This window comes from Neodiprion lecontei, chromosome 3, assembly GCF_021901455.1.
Source record: "Neodiprion lecontei isolate iyNeoLeco1 chromosome 3, iyNeoLeco1.1, whole genome shotgun sequence".
Lineage (NCBI taxonomy): Eukaryota > Metazoa > Arthropoda > Insecta > Hymenoptera > Diprionidae > Neodiprion > Neodiprion lecontei.
The window spans coordinates 22,878,369-22,905,794 of NC_060262.1; the positions used below are offsets into that span (position 1 = coordinate 22,878,369).

Genomic DNA, 27,426 nt, shown 5'->3' on the forward strand with positions numbered 1-27,426 from the left:
TGAAATAAAAGTAGAAATTGCGGAAAATCTGCAACCTTCCTTACAGTGAAAATCAAATTTTCGTATTCTAGCTGTCGTCGATTTTGATAGAACGAGAAAAATCATTTGGCTATAATTGTAAAATCTTACTCGTCAGGAATTGTCGAAAAGTAAAATTGAAAAAGTTGCCGAGCGGTAATTCTGAGCTTCGTGTCAAATGATCTCTGACATTTTCATTCAAAGGTACGTTGACGATACACAAGGATCGACCGCGGCAGGAAAGTTAATTATACTGTCGAATAGCTCAACCGTGCCAAAAACTGGTTATTCAACATTTCCAAATGTATCTTTCCATTATCAACCACTCTTCCAATTGAGTAGGTTTTTACTATAATCGAGTATTCGAGAATAGAACAAATGGAATTACGAAATGTTTGCTGAGAAGTAACGTTAACGTAACGCAACATCAAGAAGACAATGATTATCGTAGAATTATTGCAATAATTTTTAAGGATTTTGCTTTTCAAAGTATCAGTATGATTTTTTTATCATGGTTTACTAAATTTTAGACAATCCTAAAGGTGGTAAGTAATGATTTTTCCTAAACACGCATCGTTGCAGTAACGTTACTAACTTCGACTTTGTATTATAGGTGTATATACACAATGGTTGTATACAAGAATACGTGATTAAATATATATTATCATGTATGTGATGTAAATGATCGCACAGTGGCAAAATATCCTTAATGAATATGCTCGTATTTGTAAATGTAAAATTATTAAGCAGTTTTTTCCGGTTATAAAACCTGTCAAATTATGTCACGATACTACGAAATATTTCAACTGCAATTGAGAATGAGATAGTTGCGAGGTCGGCTATTTCTGACGAAAACAGATTCTACGTTGTTCTACAAAAACACAGCCAAATAGCTTAACACAGTAAAACATCAACTATGCTAAAAATATGAAATTAATTCTGTGAATTTTCGTCAAAAGAATACGAATTTCGACGAAACATCATTAAAAATGCCAGTTTTTCTACGACTGGAATACAGAATCTAGCGATGGTAATAATTAAAATGAAATTCCGTGACGTTTCGAAAACTTGCAAGACTTTTTACGAAAATCTACAATTGAACAGAAGCATTTGGAAATTCATTTAAATAATTGTAGAAGACTCCGAGTCTACAAGTATTGAGGAAAGCTACGACTTGAAAACAAAAACATCATTTTTCATCGAATTCCGTACAAAAAATATCATTTTTTAAGAATCTATAATAAGATCGACGAACATTTACGGGGAAAGTCCGAGATTCTTGAACTACTCCTCGATGTGTCATCTCTTTAACAAGGACATCTCAGTGAAAACTGGTTTAAGTTTACGGTATTTAAAAAAAAATGGCATTCATTTAGACGATTGATTTTCAAAAAACAACGATATCCATAAAGCCGTTCTCCCATTATTCGTGAAAAACTGGGAAAAATTATATTAAAAACATACGATCGAGTTTCGCAAACTCTTCTAAAATCTTAAAAACTTTTATTACAAAACCACAGGAATTTTTTTCACCAGGGATGCGAGTTAACGGGCAAATTTGGCTTTCAACCGAAATGTTCCGAGCATGAGATGCTGTCCGATAAAAGTATAGAAGAAAAGGTATCCTGCAGAATGATGTAATTCCTGTTACAGTCCGTAAAAAGGAGGTTGTAAAGTAAAGTTGTTAGACACGCGATTGAAAATTTAAAATGCGAAAAGGGGCTACCAGACCGTAGACATTATGCACAGCGAAAGGGAAAAATATGCGTCTGTTCCACTAGCGTTATTACTTCATATCCGTTCATCTATTCCTGATCTGATCACTCTGCCGGCCAAGTAACATACACACATAAAATACACGCGTACGAGTACGTGTTAAAAATATCGGCCCAGCCGTACTTTCACGGTATCCTTGAAGGAGTAAAACGTTCAAGGTCGACCGCGCGTGACCGATTCCGAAGGAGATGTCTCTGGAGTTATGGAAGAATTCTCGGCATCTCCGTCGGGTAGTTGTGCGAGATATCGAGGGGAATCGCGTCGACATCCAGCATGCGAAAGTCTGGTGAAATATCTCTGGCATCCATGCGCAGATACTAGTTTCTGATCGTTCTACGCGAATCCTACTCGTACCATTATCTCAGCTTGCGGAAAGTAGTTACGTACATACCTATCGCTAGTCGGTCGAGAGACAGTCTTGGGTGCAGGTTACACCTTGAGAGAAGACATTCTCCTGCCGTCCGTCCGAGGCCCAACATCGGGACGCTCCTCCACGTAAAACGGGTTAATCGCAAGTCGACGTTCCCCGATTCGGATCGCGTCGCGCGTGAAAAGTTTCCGCCGCATCCTCGATTTTTATTTTTTACCTTATTCTTTTTATCGTAAATGTACAAGTCGGCGTCGCGAGCGAGTCTTTGTTTGAAATTTTTAAGTAACCGGACATACCCGAGTAAAGGAAAGTTTTCTTGATTAATACTCATGTGTCCGAGTTTTGTTCGGAAAGAATTATCGATAAACGAGTGAATAAATCAATGGACGAATAAATACGTAAATTAATCGGCACGTAACTTAGGAGGATATTATATACGAGGCAATCATGGCACGGATATGTATGACGGTGATTGTTTTCGTTGCTGCTTTCATGGGCGTACTTGAAGCAATAGCCGGACGACTCGACGGTACGTTGATTACTTGTATTTATCCATGAGCATGTGAAAAATTTTTAGTGATAAATATTGTGCGAATATAATCGGCGGTCAGGCAGCGATCTTGCGAATAAACTCATCGCGTTGCGTACAAGAAACACGTCGTTTACGGTAGTGAAACGCGGGATTGTAATTTTTTTCCAAGAGTCGGTGCATAATTGTGTCACGCAAGCTGAAGCTGGGTAAAGGAACCTCGGGATGAAATTACAAGTGGTATAAAGACGTGGGACTTTCTTGTTTGCAGATTCTATGCAATTTTTTGCTCTTTTTTTTTCTTTTTTTTTTTCTTTTTTTTTACCCCACTCTTGTCTACTAATTATACTCACAGTCGCGCTTTTCCTTCTCGCGACTTATACTGAGTCACGTCTCAGTGATTCCACTCTCGAACGTTTCAGAGGTACAACGGTAATGGTGCATGGAACCAACGAAAGATGTATTATACAATATATACATGTGTGTTTGTATGTAAGATGTGCAACATTAGAAACACAGAGCGTTCGTAATTAAATTGTGCTTAGAGAAAGGTTGCGTTAATTAAACGAAATTTCAATCCTGATAACAGGTTCACGATCGTATCTCGCGCATTCAATGCAGGAGCTACTTTATACTTTCGATGTGCAAATTTCAGGTTTGGTATTGTCTTCGTCTCGGCACTAGTTTGAAAAAAAAAAACATTCTCTCAAGAAAGTTGGTTGGTCAACAATAGATAATATTTATCAATTTTATTACGAGATAGTCGTAGAGTGAGGATCTATCAAATATTTATATTCGAAAGGTACGAAGAGCTCTTTAAAAATACAAGGATCGCCTGAAAGTGGTTAAGAATCTAGCAAAACTGTTCGATTTTACTCTATGATCGAAAAAGACTTTCGTAGGTTACAAATACAATAATTTTATAAATACTCGATGTACGACTATCTCCGAATAAAATTAAGAAAAAGTATCGATTATCGACAAGCGAACGTTCTTAAAAATCCGTAGACAAGAGGGCGTTTTAAATATCAGTTAAGTTGAAGGGTAACTTTCTTTTTCGATGAGGTGAAGTGAAAAGTTGTAGTTGATTATTTGCAAGCACTCGTTAAACAGCCGACTGGTTATGTGGGTCAATAATAAGAATGAATGGCAGATCCCAATGAATAGTATTAAGTTCAGAATTCATTATCCTAGTATACGGAACTTAGATAAGGTCTCACCGTTTGAGTTCAACCGATGAGCTGATTTCTTTACCGAAAAGTAAAAAAAATTTTTCATCGAACCAAGAAAAATTGGACAACTAAAGTTCAAAAGCTATGACCAAAATCAATGAAGTTAATAATATGTGACGTCTTGTAGGTCAACATTAGCGGAACTTTCTTTATTTGAATTTGCGGTTTTCGATTTCTTTTGTCTCAAGTTGAGATTGTCTAGATAAAATTCAATTCAGTCATCTCGAGTTTCACTCTCAGATCCCGATATCAATACGTTTTGTTCGACCGAACTTTTTGCCATCCTCAACTTATAATACAGTCGTTTTGAAAAAATAACTCACGATTATACATACTTTTTTCGTAAGCTTAGAAGTTTACTGGTGTTAAAGATAGGCAAACTTGAAACGAAAATCTTCATTCCCATTTGATTTGAACCAAAATGTACACAGATTTTTCGACTAGATGAATTTACGGTTAAAAACAATAAAATTTATCGCATGTCGCTTCTTACAATTTTCAATGTAACTCTGCTTTAATTTATAACACTACTATTGAAACTCTTGTACGACTAAAACACTTTCATTCGATTCAAGTACATTGCATAATCCGAAAATTAGTGTCACGAATAATCCAAGTCCAGGATTCTCTCAATGATCCAGAAAATTGGCGAGGAAAATTCATCATACTGTTTAGGTTTGAACTTTTTTGTCTGATGTGAGATACTATATGAGTTTGTATTAATGTAATTTATTTCTCACTTATATAATTTCTTCTTCGTTTAAATTGAGATTATGTGAAGTTTGTTTACCTCCGCTCTTCTATAATAAGAATTCATGCATCCTCGTCTCAACATGAAATATATCAGATCACTTTATACTTCGTTAACCAAAGATCGTGAAGCGGTATATCAATCGGGTTTTCATTTAAATCTTAAAAAAAAGAAAAAAAAAAACTACCAGTGATTACCAACGAAAAGACCTACATTTTGTGTTATATGCACGATCCCTAAACTGATCCAATTACACAAGTTTAAAGAATTTCAGTATATTCCTAATTGTGTAATACGTTGGAATTTCATCTTTTCGACAGTTTTTCATTGAAAAAAAATCCTCCGATATCATGATCTTTTTTTTTCTACATGCTTTTGATGGCATGTCAGTGGTCACCAAACTTTCGGATGAAAAAAAAAAAAAAAAAAAAAAAAAGAAAACCAGAAATGAAAACGAAAGAACCAGCTTGAAATCAACTATCGGTAATTAATCGCATATTCTACATCTCGAATATATCATGCTAGGTATTTTGAGTGTCCCTGACCTACAATTTGTTTCGAAGTACCGGTAAATTGGTGACCGGTCCTCGGTAACCTTCGCCGAACCGACCGCGGAACTTTCTATAATAATCTTTGCACCTCACCTCAGTTATTGGACACGCGTTAATTTTACCAGGTACGTACATTTGAACCGAACGAAATGCAAGAAGATATATTTGCTTCTATAATCACCAATGTCGTGTTCAACCCATTGCGAAAATGTAAAACATGTATACATGACTGAGTCATCGTGAACATTTTTTTTTAGACATTCTTTTGTGGTATACCTTGAAAAGAATGTTTTTATTCAACGTGCGGTTAATACTTAATTTCACTTCCAACGATGTCACAGTTTCACCGTTATTTTACAATATTTATACAGGTGTAAGTAATGAGACGAAGAAAATGCCACATATTAATGGTAAAAAAATATTAATCCAAGAGGAGGAAATATCCCAAACGTTTATTCCAATTCGTCAAAGATTTGTGAAATATTGTTTTACGAACTTTCTATTAGCATTTTCCAACCTCGTGACGAATTCTACTTTATGTAATAAACTATCCATACACTGCCCGAGTGTACGTAATAAAGAAATTCTAGTACATATACGTATATATACAATATGTATACCTAATAATTAAATTGTGTCATTAATGGAATAACTCGTGAATAGCAGTATTTATATCGCGGATATGTAGACAGTCTGTTACAATTGTTATTAGATATGCTCCAGTTAAGACCTGCGGATATGTGCATGAATGAAATAGAGATATCCAAGTGAATTGGAAATTTCCTTACTTGCCTACAAAATGTCCATTACAAATATTCTTATATTTGAAAAATTTCAATGTCAATAAGTAGTAAACTTCAATCAGATCAATTTCCTCTTGCGGAAACGAATTAACTCTATTCTAAAACAACGTAAAATTTCCAATGTGCAGAAATATTCACCTTGAAATTTAACGTTATCAATATTTCAGGCAGTAAACGTTCTTCCCAGTATCATTAACTGACAAGTTTTGGAAACGCATTGGACTTTTTTGACGCTGAAAAATTCCGATTACTATTCTCATCGCTAAGAAATTATAAATACAAAACAAAAACATAAAAATTATATATCAGATTTTCGCGGCACGGTATCATAGCGACGCATTTGCGTAAAATTATCAAAATTGTGCAAATAATGAATTAATGTCTCAGCAAGACTTATCAGACTTAAAAATTTTACTTCCACAAGTACAACGATTTTGCTCATATCGTGATTTCTAGACGTGAAATACTTTTTTGCACGTTGTTATCTAGTTGTGGTTATTATGCAGTTCTCAACTGTTTTAATCTTTTACTATAATCGAAAAATACAGCTCTGGATGCAAAATGAACGCGAGTTTTGTAACTGTAACCAGAAAATCTAGTATATGTCACCATTCTTTTCTATTATGGTGTTTTCTATTATGTTTTCTGCTAACATTTGCGATAATTTGATTTGGTGAAACAATAAATTGATGTTAAGGTCTTATTCAACTGATAAATATAGCGGACTAAACGAACAGATTTAACGTCGCAATAACGAGAAAATCTAGTATTGGCAACTATAGTTAGAGTAAATGAGTATTTCCACATTTTTTTATAATTCCAACAATACCAGGAGAATTTTCTAACAGGTAACAAAGAAAAATGAAATTTTCTCTAATTATAAATGTCCGCGAGCCGTAATAACTATATGTCAGAAATTTCACGATTCAAATAAAGTAGAAATTTTCAATTCAAAAATAGTTCGTTTGACTGTATTCGCATAGTATTCACTTAATTATTCGTCAAGTTAACTGTTTTCCATAGTATGTTCTGCGCTGTTGAGGGAAAGCGAATCCATTGCGAGAGGCATTATTACGATAGAGTCAACTTTAGTTAATTCACCTATGCTAGATAGCTCTCAGAAAATTCCAGCGTACTTTTTTTATTACAACATAGTTCATCTCTCACTGCACCTGTGATTCGACGATAACATTTAGAAAAAAAATTACTTAGTTACGATCTAGAGTATGGTCCAGTTAAAATTCGACCAAGCTTACTTTATTGGCCACATAACGTAAGCCATTTACAAAACTTGGATACCATTTACATGCAGTAACAAACACATGGGGACAGTGATTCGAGAACGGCTAATTTTTCCTACTTACGACACGGTCGAAAAATTCAGCATTATATTGAACGAAATACAGTCAACCACCTGTCACAGTTTTTATTTTATTTTTTTTTCCAAAAAAAAAAAAAAAAAACACTGCTTCAACGGAAACAAAAGATTCAATACAGCGTTTCTAGGACAACATTGTTTCCAAAGTTACTTCTGGTTTACCTCAGGAAATATTGTCCAAAATGATGTCAAAGCAGAATATGAGACACCTGTCCATAATGAGGTCTTATTTGTCTACGAGCGCAGTGTACGAGAAAGTTTATTTGCGAACAAATAAGGCATCAACGCGCTTTGAGTACAGATCTATAATAATGAAATGAAACACGTATCGGTTTCCACGAATCTCGGAAGTGGTTACTGTAGATAATCATACTATTTAATGGCCGGGATCTCCTGCGAATATGAATTTGAATGATACATTTAGGCCTAAATTTACCGGCACGATTATTTCTTGGTTCCAACTTAGAATGTCGTTTGACATTTATTCGGATTCTTGGGAGGCGTTTCATAGAATATTTGTAGTGATATCAACAGAACAGTGCAATTCATTTCAAATCAAACTTCCCGCGTTAATTAATCCACGCGTAGGCAGATTTCGGTGCAATATCGCAACTACAGGATCGAGATATAATTTTATGGATTTGTATGATTTTGTAAATTACGTTACTCGCAAGAGCTCAATATATACTTTGTTGTTTAGTCACGAATACTAAATGTATAATATTTCACTCAAATTGTTATTGTCAAACCTTCGGTTCACGGTATTGGTACATCCAACAATATTATAACATATCTCATGATTTAGGTTTCTGTCGCTTTTTTCTTCATGCTTTTGAGACATTAATAATGTTACATTTCGTAACAAGTTCAAGGAAGTTCTGTATAATAATATTTTCTACGTTTAAAAAGAAAACTTTAATTTGGGTTCAACAGAACTTTCTAACTCCGAAACACACGACGAAAGCTTCCTTATTTATTTTACTCGACTGAAAGTACTGTTGACTTCTTACATCATATTCTACATCCGATATTTTCATATTCTATGCACACAGAGGAAGGATTTCTTGAATTTGCGAAATATGGCGATCAAATAAACGAGAGTAATGCTCTGTCGATTCAACAAAAAAAAAAAAAACGATTAGACAATTAATTTGGATTATGGAGTGACACCGCATTTATTTTAAAAACGACATGATATTTCTTTCGCCGTATAACAGCAAACATGAGTAGTTTGCTATAAAGAATCAATTATGCACTTGATGAGTAAACTGATGAATTCTTGAAATTTAAACGTAGTTAACAAATGATCAAGTATCAATCAGATCGAAGCAAAATATAACGAAATGATAAACGAGTAAGAAATTATACTTCAGCAGCTTTGGCCGTCATATATTGTTCGGCTTGAAATAACGTTTGACATACACATGTGGACAGTGAATTCGTGTACGTCCAATTCATCGCCCGAGTCTATAACGTTGGCAATTCGGAATCCGCCCGCAGCGCCACCACCGACCGATCACAAAACCGGCTCAATCTTCGCAAGCATGGCATAACCCATCAATGTAAAATTCAAATGGATTTGCGGTCAGCCGGCGGTGGCGCTGCGGGCGGATTCCGAATTGCCAACGTTATAGACTCGGGCGAAAAATAGTCGTCCACGAATCACATGATCCATAATGATTAACGGAAATCAGTGTATCTGCCGAGGTATCTGCGGTAATGATCATTGACACAGACAGTAGTGGGGCAACGCTTCGGCGACGAATTTTTTAGAAACCTATTCCTCTAACCGCCCCGACAGTCTCTCGTAACGAGGTATCACTGCAAATATTTAATCAATTCCAAGAATTCAGGCCCCAAAAATAATTTGTTCGTCTATACACGTATTGCAGAAAGAAAAAGGTGTGGTTTACTCTTAAAGAAGCTAACATTCAACGACATGCAGTAATGGTAGAGTGGAATTTCCTTCGTTGACTGAGGATATGCTTCGCCACTCTTGAGTTGGAGGGGAAAAACGCGCCGTAAACTATAACCTCTCTCACTCACGTGCCCAAACATGCGTCCCTCAAGCGCTGCACGTGGTTGAGAAAGTCCTCGCAAAGTCCCGAGTATCCACTTTATTCGTATGTGAAACGTGATGCTTGGAGAACGAATCCAGATGAGGCGATGCTATGCTTAAACAAATTACCATGATCGCAGGTTTCCAGACTACTCTCGATGCGGGCAATGGAATATAGTTTCTTTTTCTCGTTCCACAATTACATGTGAAATTTCGCTAATTGCTGTTTACAGGTAATATATTGATTGTAGTCTGCTTGTTGCTGTTGCTTCTTTTACCATTTTACTGCTGGAGCAAGCAATTTTTTTTTTTTTTTTCAAATTTTGATGCACATTCCATAGGAATTAATGCCATGCTTCATAAATTACGAATTATTGAATGCCGGAAAAGAAATTTACTTCGTAACTCCGTTCAGGTATAATTTTTAAACTCACATCGAAGCTTTCAGTTACAATTTCACTTGCTTTGGCTATTGGCAAAGCCAAGATATCTTAGATCCGAAAAATATCGACCAAAATGTTGTGTTCTATGCAATAACAATTGCAGAAAACTGAAATCCTATAATTGAATTGCCACTAAATACCGGAACATATTTTCTGTCGCTATTATTTTATATTTATATTATTTTTATTATTATAAAATAATACTTTTGTTCGGCATGACTGCGCTATCCGCGGCATTTTCACGTCAGTGATGTGTAGGCTCGAATAATAGAACAAGTGACGTTTTGTTCGCTCGGTAAACACCGACTACGGAATGCATCGTGCGGAATGATCGCGTGCAAGATTTCTCCTCCTCTCTTTACTGCCGTGAAAGGACGAGTACATCGCGTTGTGAAAAAAGAATCAATCAACATTATGCAGTAAAATTTGGCGAATGCAAAATATGACGGATGAAAGCTGAGTCAGCTGTGCTCATGCAGTACTTGAAATATAATGAATATTAATAACAATACTGAATATGTCACTGCATGCAATCATCGCTTCAAACATGTCAGAATTCTCTCGTTACCAAAAAAACCGCAATTATGTTTTATCGGTCATTTATTGCGGATCCATCCCTTCCGTCAACAACTTAAGTTTGGCGTAGAGCGACTTTACCCGAAACCTGCATAATATGTTTTCCACAACACAAACTGCATTATACCGGAGTCGTTCAAGTCCGATGCATATTTCGTTATATTCACTGCTCGAAAAATTGAAAAAAATTCAGGGTTATAGTTTGAAATCTCTTCTGTGAGTTTCGACTTTATACTTATTTAAAACTCACATTTCAAGGATCCGCATACGTTAATTGATCATCAATCTTTGACTAGAATAAAAGGCACACATCTGTAGGCAAAAGAACAAACTTTGATGAGTAATAATTTATAACTGACCACGTCAAAAGCCTCATTGCCCAACTGAAATCAATAAGTATTGCGAGCCGTCATGTCGGTTGTCGATCAATATCTGACGATGAGTGTTATCTGCCAAGCAGTGTGAACTATTGCTTTTCCAAAAACCGGTGTCCCCCGAATTTAGTAATCTATGGATGTGGTTTCACCTGGCATCGCACGGTTGCCATTCTCAATTAATTATTCAATAATTTCAAAAACTTCAACAAACAATGAATCCCTCGAGTGGTATGTAATCGCGTCTTCAAAAACCAACATCTGAAATTTTCCCAAAAACCAAGTAACCGTTACTCGTCTACAAACGTAACTGTGATCTGATGCTGGGTAAAACTGCGTGAAATTCCCCATACACGTTTACTGATTACGGCAGTCAAACTCGGCTGATTCAAGGCACGGGGCTCAAAATTTTCTGAAAAGTAACAAACAGTGAGCAGCCATCCGATCCTTGTTCATTGATTACAAAGCTCATCTGACCTTGCCAATTCGCTCCGGAAGAACAGGCATCCAAATGTTTGCGCGTCTGTCCGCATTTACGAGAGATCGTGTAGAGAAATAATGCCGGGAGCGCCGTCATAACTGCTCTTTAGAGAAAGTTGATCGTGGCCTTGCGATTGCAAGCGGAAGTGAGAGACAACTTCCATCCAGGTATAATCGAAAAAATATGTATCACGGAAACGGAGGCTCTTATCGCGATAAAAATCACGAATAAGGTGAGTCCTGGAGAGACACAGACCTTGGTGACCGAGGAGACAAGTCTGCCTTGAGAATCACGGGAGAAGAATGAACGCTCAGATATTTAATCCGTTCTAGTACTAGAAAATGAGAAAAAGAGAGAGAGAGAGAGAGAGAGTCAATAGGCGCTTGTGGCCATTCCACTGGGTCTTACGTGTCGTTGAATGGTTCAGGTGCTCGACCACGAGAAAAAAAAAAAAGAAAAAACACTTAACATTTTCGTACACCAAAGTCAACTAGCGTGCCCTCGTGTGTAATATCAAGAATTGCAGACAAGGTCAAGTTCTTTTGGCTCGTAACATTTGTAAAGTTGACAGTATTATACGGTTTATGAGACGCGGTTGAAAGTATCATCAATGGACAGCAAGCGGTTGACTTATTTTTCGTGAAATTTTATAGGAAAGGAAAGTGTCAACGAATCTGCATCGTATTACGAGAATTCTGTCCAGTTTGATTCTTGAGCAACTGAAACAAGTATCTCAGAGTTACAGAGCTCGGCGTTAAAACGTTACGGAGATATTTTCTTCGTAGAATTAGAACGCAAAATAGAAAACTTTGTTTGAGGAATCTCAAAACGTATATATTTGCTCACCGCCGTCGGGAGAATATTTTAAAAAGTAACAAGATATCAAAAATTTCTGATAAAAGACATTTTAGACATAAATTTTTCGGAAAATTTTTTTGTCACGGTTTCTTACCAACTTTTTTTCAAATGTAAATTTTATCAGAGGTCACTTATCCAGTGATGGAGATTCTTAGAATTTCAAAAAACTATGAAAGATAAAAGAAGTAGCTCTTGGTTCTCGACAGTTTCACAAACTTTGAGACAGTTTTCAGGTGAGAAATCACATCTCGTTGGTAAATTACCTTGAATTGCCTCTACTAACTGTCATGTTAACTCATGTATGTCATCCGAGAGCATTGTGTCACGCAACAGTTGTTTCCAGGATAATCATTTCATTGAAAAGAAAGTTGCTTTCGATTATATAAGACGAAGTAAATTAAATTAAACGACAAGTTTGATTGTAGTATGTACAACTGGTACCTCGCGGCTAATTGTAAGTTATATGAAAAAATCGTAACAATTCCAGAACGTGGGATTATTAGTGTGAAAAATTCTTTATACAAAATTTGCAACAAAACCTTGCACATCTGTGAAATGTCATACGGAAAAAAATATTGCTGAAGTTTCGTCGGTATTGCATAAATTTTTTTTTTTTTGTACAAGCAGTTACAAAAACTATTACAGTCATGCTAACGTTATATCGATGATACTGATGTTTGTACTGAAAATACTCTATTATATTACTGAAATTACAGTATAAACAGCAACTTCAACCGGATATAATTCATTTCAAAATGTCGCGAAGCAGCAAGTTCTTTTTATGTTGCTGTTACATCAGTTCATTGTAAAATTACAACCAAAACGGCGTCGGCTCTACACCACTCAATTCACATAGACATAATTGGTGAAAGTATAATAACTTTTATAAGGTACTTCGTAATTTACCACATCATGTAATATCGTAGAAACAGCAATTATCAGACTTTGAATTTCCGTGACAATTCTCTTTTATTCGTGTAGATATTCGAAATACCACATGAAATGAGGACATTCAAAGTATGGATACGATATTTTGGATAAAACTTTTATTAACGTTAATTGCTTCGAATGAAAGTATTTGATAAACAATTTTTAACATGTTTGTTAGAGTGGTCCGTATTTAGGGCTCGAACGAATATGTCAACCCCCCCAAATTAGTTACAAATTATTGAAAAACAGGTTCTTATTTTTTTCCGAGTTTTATCTCAAACTCTAACCCTGTCAGAGGGTGAATTTCCCCACTTAAAATACATGTGTTTCGGCCATAATCTCACTATAAATTTTGTTGTAATTTTAATAATTTTCAAAAAAATCTCTCACTGTGAGATTTTAGTGGGCATTGGTGCTACTATGTGATAAAAAATTTACATTATCATACCAGGCGATCTACACAAATTGCACACCCTTAAAGCTCGCGCTTTTTTTATTTAGCGCCGTGCCATTCAACATATGAAATCTATTTTCTGAGACAATTCCATATCATCATTTCGCTAAATCCTTCGAATTCTCAACCTGCGATCGATTCCCAAATATCTGATATCATCGCGAAGAAATTTCTTTCAGCTAAAATAATTACGCATCTATAGAAATAACGACATGTAGTGAGGCAAGAATTGCCGTATCAACTATTTGTCTTTTGCATCGGTATATAATCAAGCCAACAGTCCGCAGTACCGATCAATGTGTTTTCACAAGACTTTTGATCCTGTTTGAACTTTCATTTTCATGGCCGTTTCGTAATTGATCAGCTATTATGTAGCACTAATTCATAGTCGATTACAACTTGCAGAATCAATTTGTTGTATCCTTTTCATCTTCACCTATGAAATTATGATTGGTCACGCTATAAGGTTACGAAATTATTATTGAGTTTCAATTTTTTCAATTATCTTATGCGAAGGTCTGATCGAGGTATTTTTATTTATTCAAGATTATTTCGGCCAACGTCACATACCGACTCAGAGTAGCTCTGCAGACTTTCTCTCGCGTATTTTAACAAGGGGAATTTATGTACCGAACAAACCGGTGTGGCGGCAGGTTGTTAATGATGAGTTTCTAATAATATTTGTATCAGACATGCTACGATTCGACAATTTTTATCTACATAAGTTAGCAATGCTAATTCAATTTGGCACAAGGAATAGCCGTGTAACGAAAGAAGTGGACCTAATCCTGCTTGATACGCGTGTCTCTAGTAGGATGTGTCCAATATACGCTACACTACGCGCGAAGCATGTAAGTTCGATGCCTCTGTGTGTGCCAATTTCTTCTGCGGAAATCAATTTGCATATTATCACTTTGTACCTCGATATTGAAATCTCGTTTCTCCAGCCACAGCTGGCGAATAACTTTGACGAAGTTCTCCCAGCGATATCTCTGAACTTCGATTCTCGCCATAGTTCGACAAATAAAAACCGTATGCTTGAGTTTCTTCAAAGTTCTTTCATAATATTATTGTTACTGAAATTCTTACTAAAAAAATTAAAAGTCGTTATTCACTTGCGAAATGTTTGCATCTGCAAATACAAACATTGTCAAGCTCCCACGACGGTTGAAGAACCACTGATACAGATCGTTTCGAATTTCTTTTTGCAATAACAGTGTTTTAAGAACTTGAAGTCTCTGTTATCACGAGAATAAGCAGGAATAATTTTCTTGACAAACAAAAAAAAAAAAAATGCAAATTTTAGAAATACGGACAATGAGGTACTGTTTCGCAACAACCTAAAGAAAACTGTACCATTCGAATTCGATATAAAAAAAAAAAACCGTGTCAATATCTAAGATATTTTTCCATTATTACTAGATGATGGAAGAGGTGAAATCGACGCACTGTTTCTACGGTTTCTACGGTTTCTACGGTTTCTACAAGTCTCCTTAACTGAAATCATGAAAACGCGACTTCACGAACAGACAAAAGCTTTTGTACTGAGATGATTTGAAAACATAATTTGTGCAAGTGTATGCTTAGATCATATGATAGCTAGTATACGCTCCGTAGAATGATTTTGAAAAATTAAAATTTTCCAGATGATTGCCCGAATTGCGTTGACGAGCACAACGCAAGCGCGGCAGCATCCAAATGGACCATGCCTCTTCTGAAGCTTGGAGAAAAGAGGTACTACTTGGGTATTTTCTTCAAGGTAATATATATGTATAACATATATATAACAAAGGACCTTAAATAACTTTTCAAAAAGTGGATTTGTCGTAAAATGATAACGGGCCTTTTTTCTAGAGCATTAAATTTCCTGTAAAAATACGTTCTGGTCTTATCAGTAGGTACACTAATGTGTTGACGAGTTATAAAATTCTAAAGTTGAAAAACATTTTTTCCACATTATTTAAATGGAAAATAGAAAATCGCAATAAGGCACCTCTAAATATTAATATTAAGAGCCGAAATTTGGACAGCATCGTTTTTACGTCGTTTGGAACAATAATTGGGACTTTAGTTTTGAAAAGAATAGTCAATTTTTTTGACATATAAACATTGAGTCATAGGCGTATATCTCTTAATCAATTAGAGTTAGGAAATTTTTTTCTCAGTACCTACTCTTTTACAGAGCGTGAAATTTCCTACAAATGTCTGTATTTAGATAGTTTATAAATCAAGCTCTATTAACGAGAAAAAAAACTTTGGGACCTAAAAACTTGGTCGAAAGTTCTTGGATTAGCCGATATACTTCGGTCTTATAAACAGTGCCACTTTTGTCGTAACACTGATGAAATTGGACTACAACGACTCAACTGAACTGTTTGATTTTATTTGAACAACGAGCACGAATAACTTCAATTTTTTTTTTTTTTTTCTTCAAGGCAAATTGGTACAGGGCGTCGCAATACTGTCGATATCACGGAATGCACCTCGCGAGCATCTCGTCGCAGGAAGAAAATGACCGATTGGAAAAACACATAAAGGACTATGGTCTGGGCCACGAACACTTTTGGACTTCCGGCACCGACCAGGCTGAGGAAGGAGTCTTTTTCTGGATGGCGAACGGCCGCCCGGTTACTTTCGAAAACTGGAACATCGGGGAGCCAAATAATTTCCGGTAAAAATTCCTCCATTTTCAGGATATCTTAACATTCGTCACTTAATTCATAATGCAATAATAGAAAAAGTTTTTGTTCGAAGTAAAACGGGGTCGGAATTAATATCGATGAAAATAATTTTCGTTTTATCGTTGTCTCATAATATCCTGGAGTGAGAATTAACACCAATGGAGTAAGAAATCACTAAGCAAGAATGAAAACTGCGAAACTCCATATCGAGTGAATATTCAACTCCATCGTGCGAGTTGCGTTGTTTTCACTCCAAGGAAATTTAGAGAGTATAATTCAAACACATTTACCTAGATCGAATACAGGAAGGGAAGATCAGAAAAATGTCATCACCTCGTCTTGTATTTAGCAACATGAAAGTGCACGTGAACATAACTAGCCGAGTGATGAAAGTTCAAACAGGTCAATTAACATTAATTTATGGAATTTATGATGCGTTGAAATGCAAGTACCATTGCTTTTGTATCTGACTCAACTCTGCCATTGTTGAAATTCACGGCTTGAACTCACGAAACGCACTAATTTTAAATCTATAAACTATTAGTTGATTGGAATAAGGCAGCCAATTCTAACAACGAGATTTTATCAAATCTTACAATTAGGGGTAAGCAATACTTTTATACGACTCTATGGGCAAACAGCTTTACTAAATTGTCATATTTGAATTAGGGCTTACACGTGGAGCCGAGCTATTCGGATATTCGGATATCCAAATTACTCAGTTAAAAAACTTCAAACCCGCATAGTTCGAGTATCCGAATAAGTTAGTATATACAGAACAATTTGTACAAAATTTGTAAGCAAGTAATGGTCACACGACAAGTTTAAGAAATTTGAAAAACAGTACGGATACCTGAAAAAGCGGTAGCTCTGATATAAGTAAAGGTTATGTCATTTTGGGAATCGCCATAAAATCGTGATATAAAATACGTTAGAAGAATATAAGGTTCGAGATGGAATGCGAAATTTACTGGAAGTAACAAAAATTTTAATTGTTGACGTCTCATTTATTTTGACCATTAACAAAATCGAAATGGCATGTAAAATTCACGGAAAGCCAGAAAAATTTACATCTTGTGCATCGTAAAGTGTGGTCGTTTCACTTATTTTTGCCATTACCAAAAGCCACGCATGCATCACCGCATGACATCATTACGCTGCAGATTGTGCCATTCTATTTGAAAGGTCGAATATAAATATCTGAAGAACTTTTTGTCTTCCCAATTAGAGGATGCTATAGTCAATCTTTACGACTATATTAAGGCCGAGCCGTGAAATAGTAGGTGAATGGTTTTGCCGTTCACAGATTTTTGCCAACTCGTGATTCTAAAAGTTCCACCAATAATTAAACACGCTATTTGTTGATTTACTGTTTGGAACTTTTTTTATTCCCTTTAAACATTCTACAGCTATTCTTCTCAAGTTTGTGTCTTGCTTCACGGGCTAGGAAATTACAAGAAATGATTTGATAAAGAATGATTCTAAACGATTAAATCCTGTAAGTTCTCATTGAACATTTTCTTCCAGTACTTTCAGCCATTCAACCGTTTGGTCACCGAAATTTTTCAGAGTTTTAACTAGATGCTTCCGCGAATTGCTGTGTTTTAACAACACTTATTTTCAAAGATTAGCAATTTCCCCGATGAAGAATTTTTGTCTATGGTCGGTGAATGTTTGACGAAGAAAATTCCAATTGATTATGATTTCACTATTTACACCGAAATATTTTTTCGGTAAACAAAGCGTTACTCAGATTTTTTTATTTTTTTTTTTTTGAGATTAAAATTAGAAACAAATAATAAGAATTAAGAAAACTAGATATCCAGAACAAATTGCGAATAATTCTACCTCATTTTCCGAATCGTGAATCTTCCTATGATTCCAAAACTATGTTCTGCTCATCGTTACATTTTTTTAAAACGCACCTCATTCTTATTTTCAAACAGGTACGAGAACGGAGAGGAAGAACATTGCCTGGAACTTTGGAATAGAGATGGAAAGGGACTTAAGTGGAACGACAGCCCGTGCAGCTTTGAGACGTTCTTCGTCTGTGAAGTACAGTGATTTGAAATAAGTTTGCATAGTGGACTGAGAAATATTTCAACAAACTCGCTACGTTCACCAATAATTTGAGGGTTTCAAATCACGAGTACAAAATACCGGCTGTGGTCATAGTCGCTATCTTCTCAAAGAAGTGTAGTCGTCGGTTATACCTCAACTAATTTCTGGTTGATACCAAAAATAGAGTTTCAAAATACATCCATTGAAATCAACACTCAGTGAAACAGCAAATTGGACTGTGTATTCGCCTTACTTTAGTTAGGTATTCGCAAAAGTAGCAATAATAATAATAACAACAACAACAACAACAACAACAACAACAACAAAACAACAACGACAATTATAATAATGATAATAATCCTTATAGTAATAGAAATTAACTGGGAATCAGATCAAATATAAGTATTTAAACTGATGTATCAATACTACAAATTTCTAAGTACAGTTGGACAGGACAACTCACGGATAACATTGCGTTACAAGCCGTGCAATCGAATTTTTGTCGAAATCGATGAGTTCACTGTGCGTGTAAACTACAAGCGGTTTATATATTTTGAAAACTGTCAAATTTTATAAATATTTAGTTCCCATGTATAATATATATTGACTTTTGCACCACTTATTGAACAGAGCGCCGTTTTTTTCCATGAAATAAACTTATCTGGTCAGAATAAAAAATAAATAAATAAATAAATAAATAAATAAATAAATGGAATCAACATACTTTTGTCCTAAGTTATCCTTTCCAAAACTATTTCAGCGAGATTGTAGAATTGTTACTTTGCATTAAACGAAATAGTTGGACTACTATTTTTCGCTACTTGTGTATTATTTTCGACTGTCATGTTCCTAGTGCAACTGAATATCATTCAGACAAGGAATCACGGCTAATGACGGTATGTAGAAAGATGTCCCGTGCAGTATGGCACTTGGAATTTTGAATGTCGTTTACAGAAAGCAGAATTGTATGGAATGATTTATCACGAATTAGGTTAATATATTTTGCAGTGCACTGATTCCCCTCTAGACAATGAAACGTGTACGAACATTTTTTAGCAAATATAAAAAACCACGAGAAATCCGCTGGCTTTGAAATTCTAAATTCGCAATATTGGATGTCATCATGGTTTAAGAATTTGTAATATAAAATATTCAGCATTTATAATCGTATGTGTATTCGCCGAAGCAACTGGATCAAGCAAATTTCTCTAGATCTTTGATACAAAATTGCTCCTTGGACTTTGTAATTTACTTATGAAGCCTTCACGTACCCGTGAAATTTCCTCCCGAATATCCCCGACACCTCTGATTGCACAAGTAATGAATAGCCGCGAGTATAATAAATCGATGCCTGCAGTGAGTTTACGTAAACGCTATAATGTCAATCAACGAAACTACTCTAATCGTTAGAGAATCCGACAAAAACGAAATTTCACTGCAATGTTTCTACGCGAAACTGATCGCTTTAATCAACAGTTACAACGCAACACAATGTTAAAGCCAAACGAAAACAATTTGCAAGGCCACGGCCAGGAGCCTCAAAAATCGGCACAAGAATTCTGCGTGGTTTTGAATATATTTTTACTTCAAAACAAAATATTGTGGCACAGAGTGTCCGATCCAAATCTCTGGAAAATGCTCTCGAATTATTATCGGGATTAAGTATTCAAAGCTTACATTTATGTAAATAATAATTCGGAAATCGAAATTTGCAACTCAACGAAATCGCAGTTTCCTATCGCAATATTCAATGCGCACACTGTGCGCGGAATATTATCTCTAAATATTTGATCTCTGTTTTTCTTTCTATTGGGCCACACTAGCGCACAATGCTGATAACGTGAATACTTCGCCAGCCTTCGCTAAATTGCCGATACTGACGGCAAAATCTTCTACGGCAATACAGCAAATTACACAAGTCCATGACATGCATTTAATTAATGCCGAACAAACATATTGACAAACTTATAGGAATACATCTTCTGGCATTATGATTGGCGAAGAAAAAAAAGGAATGTTTTTCTTTTTTTCTTTATATATAATTACCTAAGCCCTCCCCCTATTATGTGTTCATTCTAAACTGTGACTCACGAGATATCCTCTCGTAACTTAAACCTGATTTCCCTGTTGCCGGTATTACACTCTGATTTTATTGAACAGAATGAATGTTAATACCCAAAAGAGTGAGTTCAGATTCCCCCCGCAAGGCAAGCTCGACGATTTGAAAACCTTTCTACTTGAGAAACCTTGTTAAGTTAATAATTGTTAATTGCTAAAGCGCTAAAAAATCGCTCGTAATTCGGAGTCAGTACTGAATACGTTTCTAGATTTACAAGACAAAATTCGTATGCAAATAACTTTTCCAAATACCAGGTAAGTCTTGAAACACGAATAAATAGCGATAACCAATTTTTAATAATTTTTCGAAGCTAATGTTCCGCAATTGCAATTTACTTTCCAAGTTTCGGGTTCAATACTGAATATTTTTCTTAATTTACAAATCCAAATTCGTATACAACTGTTCCGAAGAGTAAGTAGGTCTTGCACGCAAATTAGCATTAGCCAATTTTTAACAATTTCGCAACAGCCATTCCCCGAATTAGTGAATTATTTCCAAAAATTCCGGGGATGGCAGTTTTTCGGGGTTCAGGTCTGAATGCATTCCTGAATCTACAAGTCAAAATTCGCATGCAATGATTTCCTAGAGCACTCATAGTGCATCTCCACACACACACGTCTTGGTTCTTCTTGCGTCCGGCGGTACGAGCATCAGCTCTGCTCAGTCACGTGCTGAACATGGCCGCTAGTTTCAGCTTCATTGCTTCATCACATGCGAACAACAGGCCCCTGGTTAAGTTATGGGGTTATCAATAACGGATATACACATTTGGTGATGGTAAAATTGATTTAAAAAAAAAAATCGAATTTGAGGTACAAGTAAATTACATATATTTCAAGTGAATTGCTACAAGATATTATACAGTTACTGAGTTGCTAAAGCAATACCAGTTATCGGATACTTCACATTTCATTCATCCAATCCACAATGTGTTTTTATATTCGCAACTCGTGGATCATCGGGTCTGTAGACTGAAACAAAACACATGAGGTATCAGTCACAACACAATGAAAGATTTTTGTAATCGTTAACTTTGGATTATTGTCAACGGTCAAGATATTTTTGGTTTGATTTGGAGAGAGAAAAGACAGTTGTGTGAATTCTTTTTAGAAGCATCAATAAATAAAGTAAGAATACTTTCAAAAACCGATTCACCAAATTTAGGAGTCACTTGTCAATGTAAAATAAACAAATATTGATTTTAAAATATGACTTTTTGGCATGTGGGCTTATGACACAGTTGTGTGTGGTTGTACGATGCCGAAATTTTATTACTTAAATAGAGCGTATGTTGACCAAAAATCGATAAATGCATTTACTTTATGTAGATTTCGAATGGATAGAAACAATTATAGGTAGCCCATGTCTTTCAAGAGATAAGTGGTATTAAATCTACCAAAATTTAATCTAAATATCGCACTTTACTGGTGCTGCAAAAAATGACAACACGGAACATCAAACCACATTCTGTTGATGACAGGTTAGGTACAGTTATAACAGCTAGTTTCAACGGCAAGGTTTAAAAGTTTAAATTCTCAAAGATAGCATGAGCAAATTTTACAATGTTCATTATAAATGTCTTTCAAGGCATGCATCGTCAAAGATCGAGACTTGCAATAAGTCTCTGCATAAAAATTAATAGTTTTAGCATTGACTGTCATATTGCGTACATGACTATGAACCGTAATTACAGTTTAAATTTCTTTTTTGCCCCTAACCAGCTATGTAACAAAAAGAGTAACGTTGAATCACAGGATGAAGAAGTCAGAAGATATTTGTCCAGCTACTAAACCAACAGCTACGCCACAATAAGTAAAAAAGTCGAACAAGTCACAATCCATAAATTAAAAGCTGTTGATCTCCAGATTAATAGAAAACATTTCTGTTCCCGATATGATCATAAATGCTAATAAATGCTCAATGACGTTAACCATTGACATATTTGATCACTAACATTTCCAAATAAACGAGAAACAAACGTAATCAATAAGAGGTTATGTTATGTAAGTCCAGCCTCATTTCGATGCATGATACTAAAGCAAGTGAGTTAAGAAACTGTAATTAAAACTTCCGAAGTATATGTTGAATAACTTGGAGCCATTACCAGTGTAGTGAAACTTGTATTTTCGTTTGCTACCATCGTTTTTATTGTAGACATACAGTCCTGCAAACCCGAAACCGAGTCCAAGTACTGCAATAAACGACGATGCAACAATTTCGGGAATTTCATTCCAACCCCTCAGAAGCAGGCTCACTGTGGAAGTGGAAAAAAAAAGGTCTAAAGACGACAGTATAGTAAAGCAATAGTAAATATCGTTCATTTCTAGCAAGTCAAATCTCAATACCTACCCTTCTGGCCCGACGCCGCCATGATTAATCGGTAGACGTGCAATAATAAAAAATGGCCACTTTTAGATGACGCACTGAGTACGTTTTCTCCAAGTTTTCACATTTGCTAATTACGTAGGCGCAGTGGCCAATCAAAATGCATGAAATGTAGTGAACACCAAGATCCCTAGATTATTCTAGGGACCTTGGTGAACACTATACTCAAGCAGCGCCGTCTGCGTCCTACCTCGCACGCGTAACTCAATCCAGCAAGCCGTCGGTACGTACAGACGACAGGAACTGACGTTACCATCGCTCGCCGCGTGTGCCCAGATAATGCAGAGTCGAATATTATTATCCTTATGGAATGACGAACGGGAACAGACTGAAATTTTCATATAACCCCGTATGGACGCCGTATACTTTTCAACTACGCAAATTCATTTAGGCCAACTTCAGCAATGTCAATCTAACTCCATCGGATCGACAAAACTAATATTATCTAAATAGATGCACAATAGACATGCACCTGGATTACTGTTAACAGACTCAGAAACATTTTCTTGATGCAAGGGATCGAAGAGATAGTCGAAGAAGTTAATTAAAGAATGGAGATGTATAGTTGTTCTGTCATTTCAGTACTTATGTTGATTACTCAACTCGTATCGTTAATTGGAGATAACAATATGTATCTTCATTCGACGCTCAAATCTTCATTACGAAAGAAGGTGCAACTGATTTTATAAAAATAATTTTTTAACTGACGTTAGATTTCCGTGGTTTGTTATTAATTCTCGTAATACAAAAAGTTCACGAGTGAAATACTGGGAACGCTGTGCCGGATAGGCAATTGAACTTCAACTAATTTCTCCGAAAAGTCGAGTTATTAAATGACTAGCGAGTAAAACTTTCGAATTTTACAATTCAACGATTTTACTGTGTCGACTGCAAAAGGTTAAGCTGGGGAAAAAAATGTTGAAATTGCTGATCTCCAAATTGCCAGAGGTATGTATGTGCACCTTGTTAACTTCGATTAAGAAACGAAATTTATCCAAAAGAAAAATGTATTTACGTGGAATTAACTCTGACTAGAGAAATCCGAAGGTATTACGATTCCGCATGAGTTACACATTATCGAAGCATGAGTTTTATTGACTATAAGTTGAATTTACGCGAGAATAAAATTTTCATTCGATAAACTACAATATGGTAGTACTTGACCAGTGAAAATAAGTTCAGTTATGCTCGTTTCCACACCACCGCAAGAGGTAGAGAACCCGGCGCGTTTTTTTTTTTACGTGGTATCCCCAGTAGGCCTACTCCACGGAGAATAGTTGCAGGGTCAATCTTACGCTTTTCGAAGAATTGCTTATAACTTTGTTCACATGTGAATTATGATAAATTGTTTTTCCCAATTAATTTGTACTCGCGTACATTGACAGCTTGTCGAAATTTTTCAGTTCATATAACCCGCGGACTATTTATTATCGACGAAAGTCGAATGTTTTAAGTATTGATGAAAGATGGTTGTTTTAATTATGGATGAAGGGTGGTTGTTTTTCATCTTATGAGGTATGAGATAATCAATAAAATGGAGAACCTGGTGAATATGCAGAACAGTCATAACTAAACCAAAATCGAAAACATGTATCACTGTAAGACGTTGGCATTTACCTATCGATGACGATGCAGAAATCTTGGAAGAAATGTACACAAGTAGAGTCGAATAAACACAACCACCAAAATACGACAGAGCTGTATAATTCTACAGTGAAATCAAAATCGAACATGACCTATGAGCAACTCGAGAAAAAAAGCTGTGACATTGAAACGATCGCTATAACAGACTGAAACCATTTAAAAAAAAACTACAGCTGAATAAATTTTACTGCACTATTTGATCATGGTGATTCTGAACTACACCGCTAAGTCTATGTATCGGTGAAAACAAGATAACTAACTCTGAACCAGACCTAAACCAGACCTAATCCACAAAAATTAAACATTAATTTTTAAGTATGGTCAATAAAATTCAGTTACGCGGAACAGATGAAAATATTATTAGTGACATATGTCGGTACAGACAAAGATATACTTAGCTTAGATAGGTAAAAAATATAATTATCGAAAAAAGAAACATAGTAATTAGTTGAACCAGACAGAAGATTTGATTAGCTAAAACAAACAAAAATTTTATTAGCTGAAACAGACGAAGGTATGGTTAGCACACATAAGTTCTTACACTGACGAGAAATGGTTCGACTCGAACATGATATTTACTTTAATATTCGTAGCTTTGATTATTAATTGTATTGATGAATAAAAATCGACATCTTTTTTTGCCATGAATCATTAAAGTGAATATCTCTCGACTGAATATTCTACAGTCCTCAGTGCATTTGTTAAAAAATTGGTTTTATTATCCTGCAACTGAAAATAATATGATCAGTTAAACGAGTATTTCTGTGCATTTCAGGTATATTCCATAAATACTTACACCAAGATTCTTCAATATCACTATACACTGCTGAAATTTTTGTTCTTGCGCGTTGAGCACCGGTTTTCAAATGCCGCGCTTTCTCTCTTAAATGAAAGGTATGAAGTCCACGCGCAAAAGGCGGAGTGGAACTTGAAAACTTCATTGTTTGACAAAAAATTGACCGAAGAGCTGAAAGATCAGCACATCGAGAGTGCGTAATTCTTTTATATACTGTTTGTAAAATCGACGCGTAAAAAGCGTGTCCGTTTCCCGTTATTAATTTACGTGCGTGAAGCTGCGTCCAATTTTCGTGATTATTCTACGCGCAATATGGCGCGACAACTTAAACTGTCAAAAAATTTGTATTATCTGGGATGTGTCCCAAAAATTCTATAGAAACCCAATCCGCATCTGCATTTTTCTGAATTAGATACATTACTATGCGGATTGTTGTTCTCAAATTACAAATCGAATCGAAATCGGGAGGGAGGTTGGAGGGCATGCATTATTGTGTGGCGTGACGGTTGGCGGTCCTCTTCGACGCGAAGTCTTCGAGCTCAGCATCTTTCCCCATCTAGCGTACCACGGAATGCGATAGATGGTCCAGAGATGCGTTTCGCCCATTCAGACGATCACAGAGATAAATTGAATGGAATAACGATCGGTAATCACTAAATAATCGAATTGCATAACGATTGAAAAATCGTTGCAAAGTGACAAGAAATGGGAAATCGAATCTCGTTAATACTCAAATGTTTACAAATGGTCGAGAGACTCGAATACGGAATCTGTTGGGAAACAATGTCTGTGATCGTTTGACGCTGTGGATTACAAAAGTTAGTAACATCACGGTCCATGGCGACCTTCCTACCCTCGCCTGTTTCCCAACGAAGCCACCCAACGGAAAAGAGAGATTCACACACTCATGCATAAACCCCGCGACGGATCCCAAAACGTCCGCCTACCTACCCGGTTACCTATATTCGACCTAAACGATTCTCCATTCTTTCCAACACACATCATTCTTCATCATTTGCGCCGTGGTCACTGACTTACATTTTCGTTGGTTACCTGTTGGGAGCAAAATGTTTTTGTATCGTAGTCTGCCCACTCAGAATACAGTATCGCGGTTGTATCCCGCCAACTCTAATATTGCATTTGTTATTTTAGTTAATGTTGGCAGACTATCGGTACATTAACCTTTTGTAAAATTGATTAAAACATCCTGAATGCCAATTAGCATTTTTCTAAGCGAGCTAAGCCTGCAGTTGATCAATACTTGTTGGTTGTTAAAAGATTGAAAATGATATATAATATAAGATGCAAGTTGATTACGTTACGTTATACCAGACTTTGGAATTTCAGAAATTTAAAAATAACGTGAATAATTGAATATGTTCAAACCTCAGGTGAACCCACCACAAACGGCATCATCGGCAAATTCAAACGTAGATTATTACATCAGTTACGAAACACAATTTGATCTCGCGAGTGCCGAGTAAGCGATGATTACCTGTCGCGATGCTCATTCCACTTTTAGCAACGTGTAAAATCTCAAACTGGAAGTAAGCTACGCTAAATTGCATTGCGAAAAAAAATTATTCAACCGAAAGTTAAGCACGTTGCGATCGTGAATGAGCCTAACCATGCAGCTAAGAAATCGAAGATTTGTGTAACAATTGTTACCGCCACGCCACGTGACAGAGGAATCCCAGGGAAATACCCATAACCTAACACGTGCAAACTCACCAGCGTTGCCGAGAAATGGAGAAGTTACTCAGAAGTCTCTGCTTAAATCTGTGAAAAGCAAAACAAGACACTTGAATTAATTTAGTAAATTGGCTTTTCAGTTTTCAAATCAATTATTACTGTTGTCGAGATTTATATCCATGCATTGCATGTTAGGCAAGAACAAAATTTGGGTATTAAATGTGCCACCTTGGATTATCAATCAATAATTAAAATAAGTATTGTTACCTCTTATCTGGGTTGCTTCACAATTTAACGTAGTAGTTCTTGTAGCATCTCAGGTTTATTGGTGAAGCGACGCACTTTTCACATAATTCACATCTTCGCTAATCTCTTATAATCCAAAAATCCGCACCGCAATAACACTAGCACTCGATTCTACATTCACTTTTTGTGCTGTAGCTATCTATTTGAACCGACTGAATA

General features: G+C 35.9%; 2 protein-coding genes across 3 annotated transcripts; one reads left to right on the forward strand and one right to left on the reverse strand.

Moving 5' to 3' along the window:
• The first annotated feature begins 2,178 nt into the window (after positions 1 to 2,178).
• Positions 2,179 to 19,377, forward strand: LOC107227003 (C-type lectin 37Db). Its single transcript, XM_046733909.1, has 4 exons — positions 2,179 to 2,693; positions 15,230 to 15,342; positions 16,019 to 16,254; positions 18,211 to 19,377. The coding sequence occupies exons 1-4, from the start codon at positions 2,612 to 2,614 to the stop codon at positions 18,326 to 18,328; spliced, it is 549 nt and encodes a 182-aa protein (XP_046589865.1). The 5' UTR covers positions 2,179 to 2,611; the 3' UTR covers positions 18,329 to 19,377.
• Positions 19,378 to 21,250: 1,873 nt separating this feature from the next.
• LOC107226595 lies at positions 21,251 to 22,949 on the reverse strand. 2 transcript variants are annotated; one of them, XM_015667465.2, is made up of 3 exons: positions 22,794 to 22,949; positions 22,549 to 22,698; positions 21,251 to 21,415 (listed from the first exon to the last, which is right to left on the reverse strand). In XM_015667465.2, the coding sequence occupies exons 1-3, from the start codon at positions 22,813 to 22,815 to the stop codon at positions 21,354 to 21,356; spliced, it is 234 nt and encodes a 77-aa protein (XP_015522951.1). In that variant the 5' UTR covers positions 22,816 to 22,949; the 3' UTR covers positions 21,251 to 21,353. The 2 variants fall into 2 exon arrangements, with proteins under 2 accessions (XP_015522951.1, XP_046589866.1); XM_046733910.1 differs by having other exon boundaries at positions 22,549 to 22,722; positions 22,794 to 22,882.
• Positions 22,950 to 27,426: the final 4,477 nt, after the last annotated feature.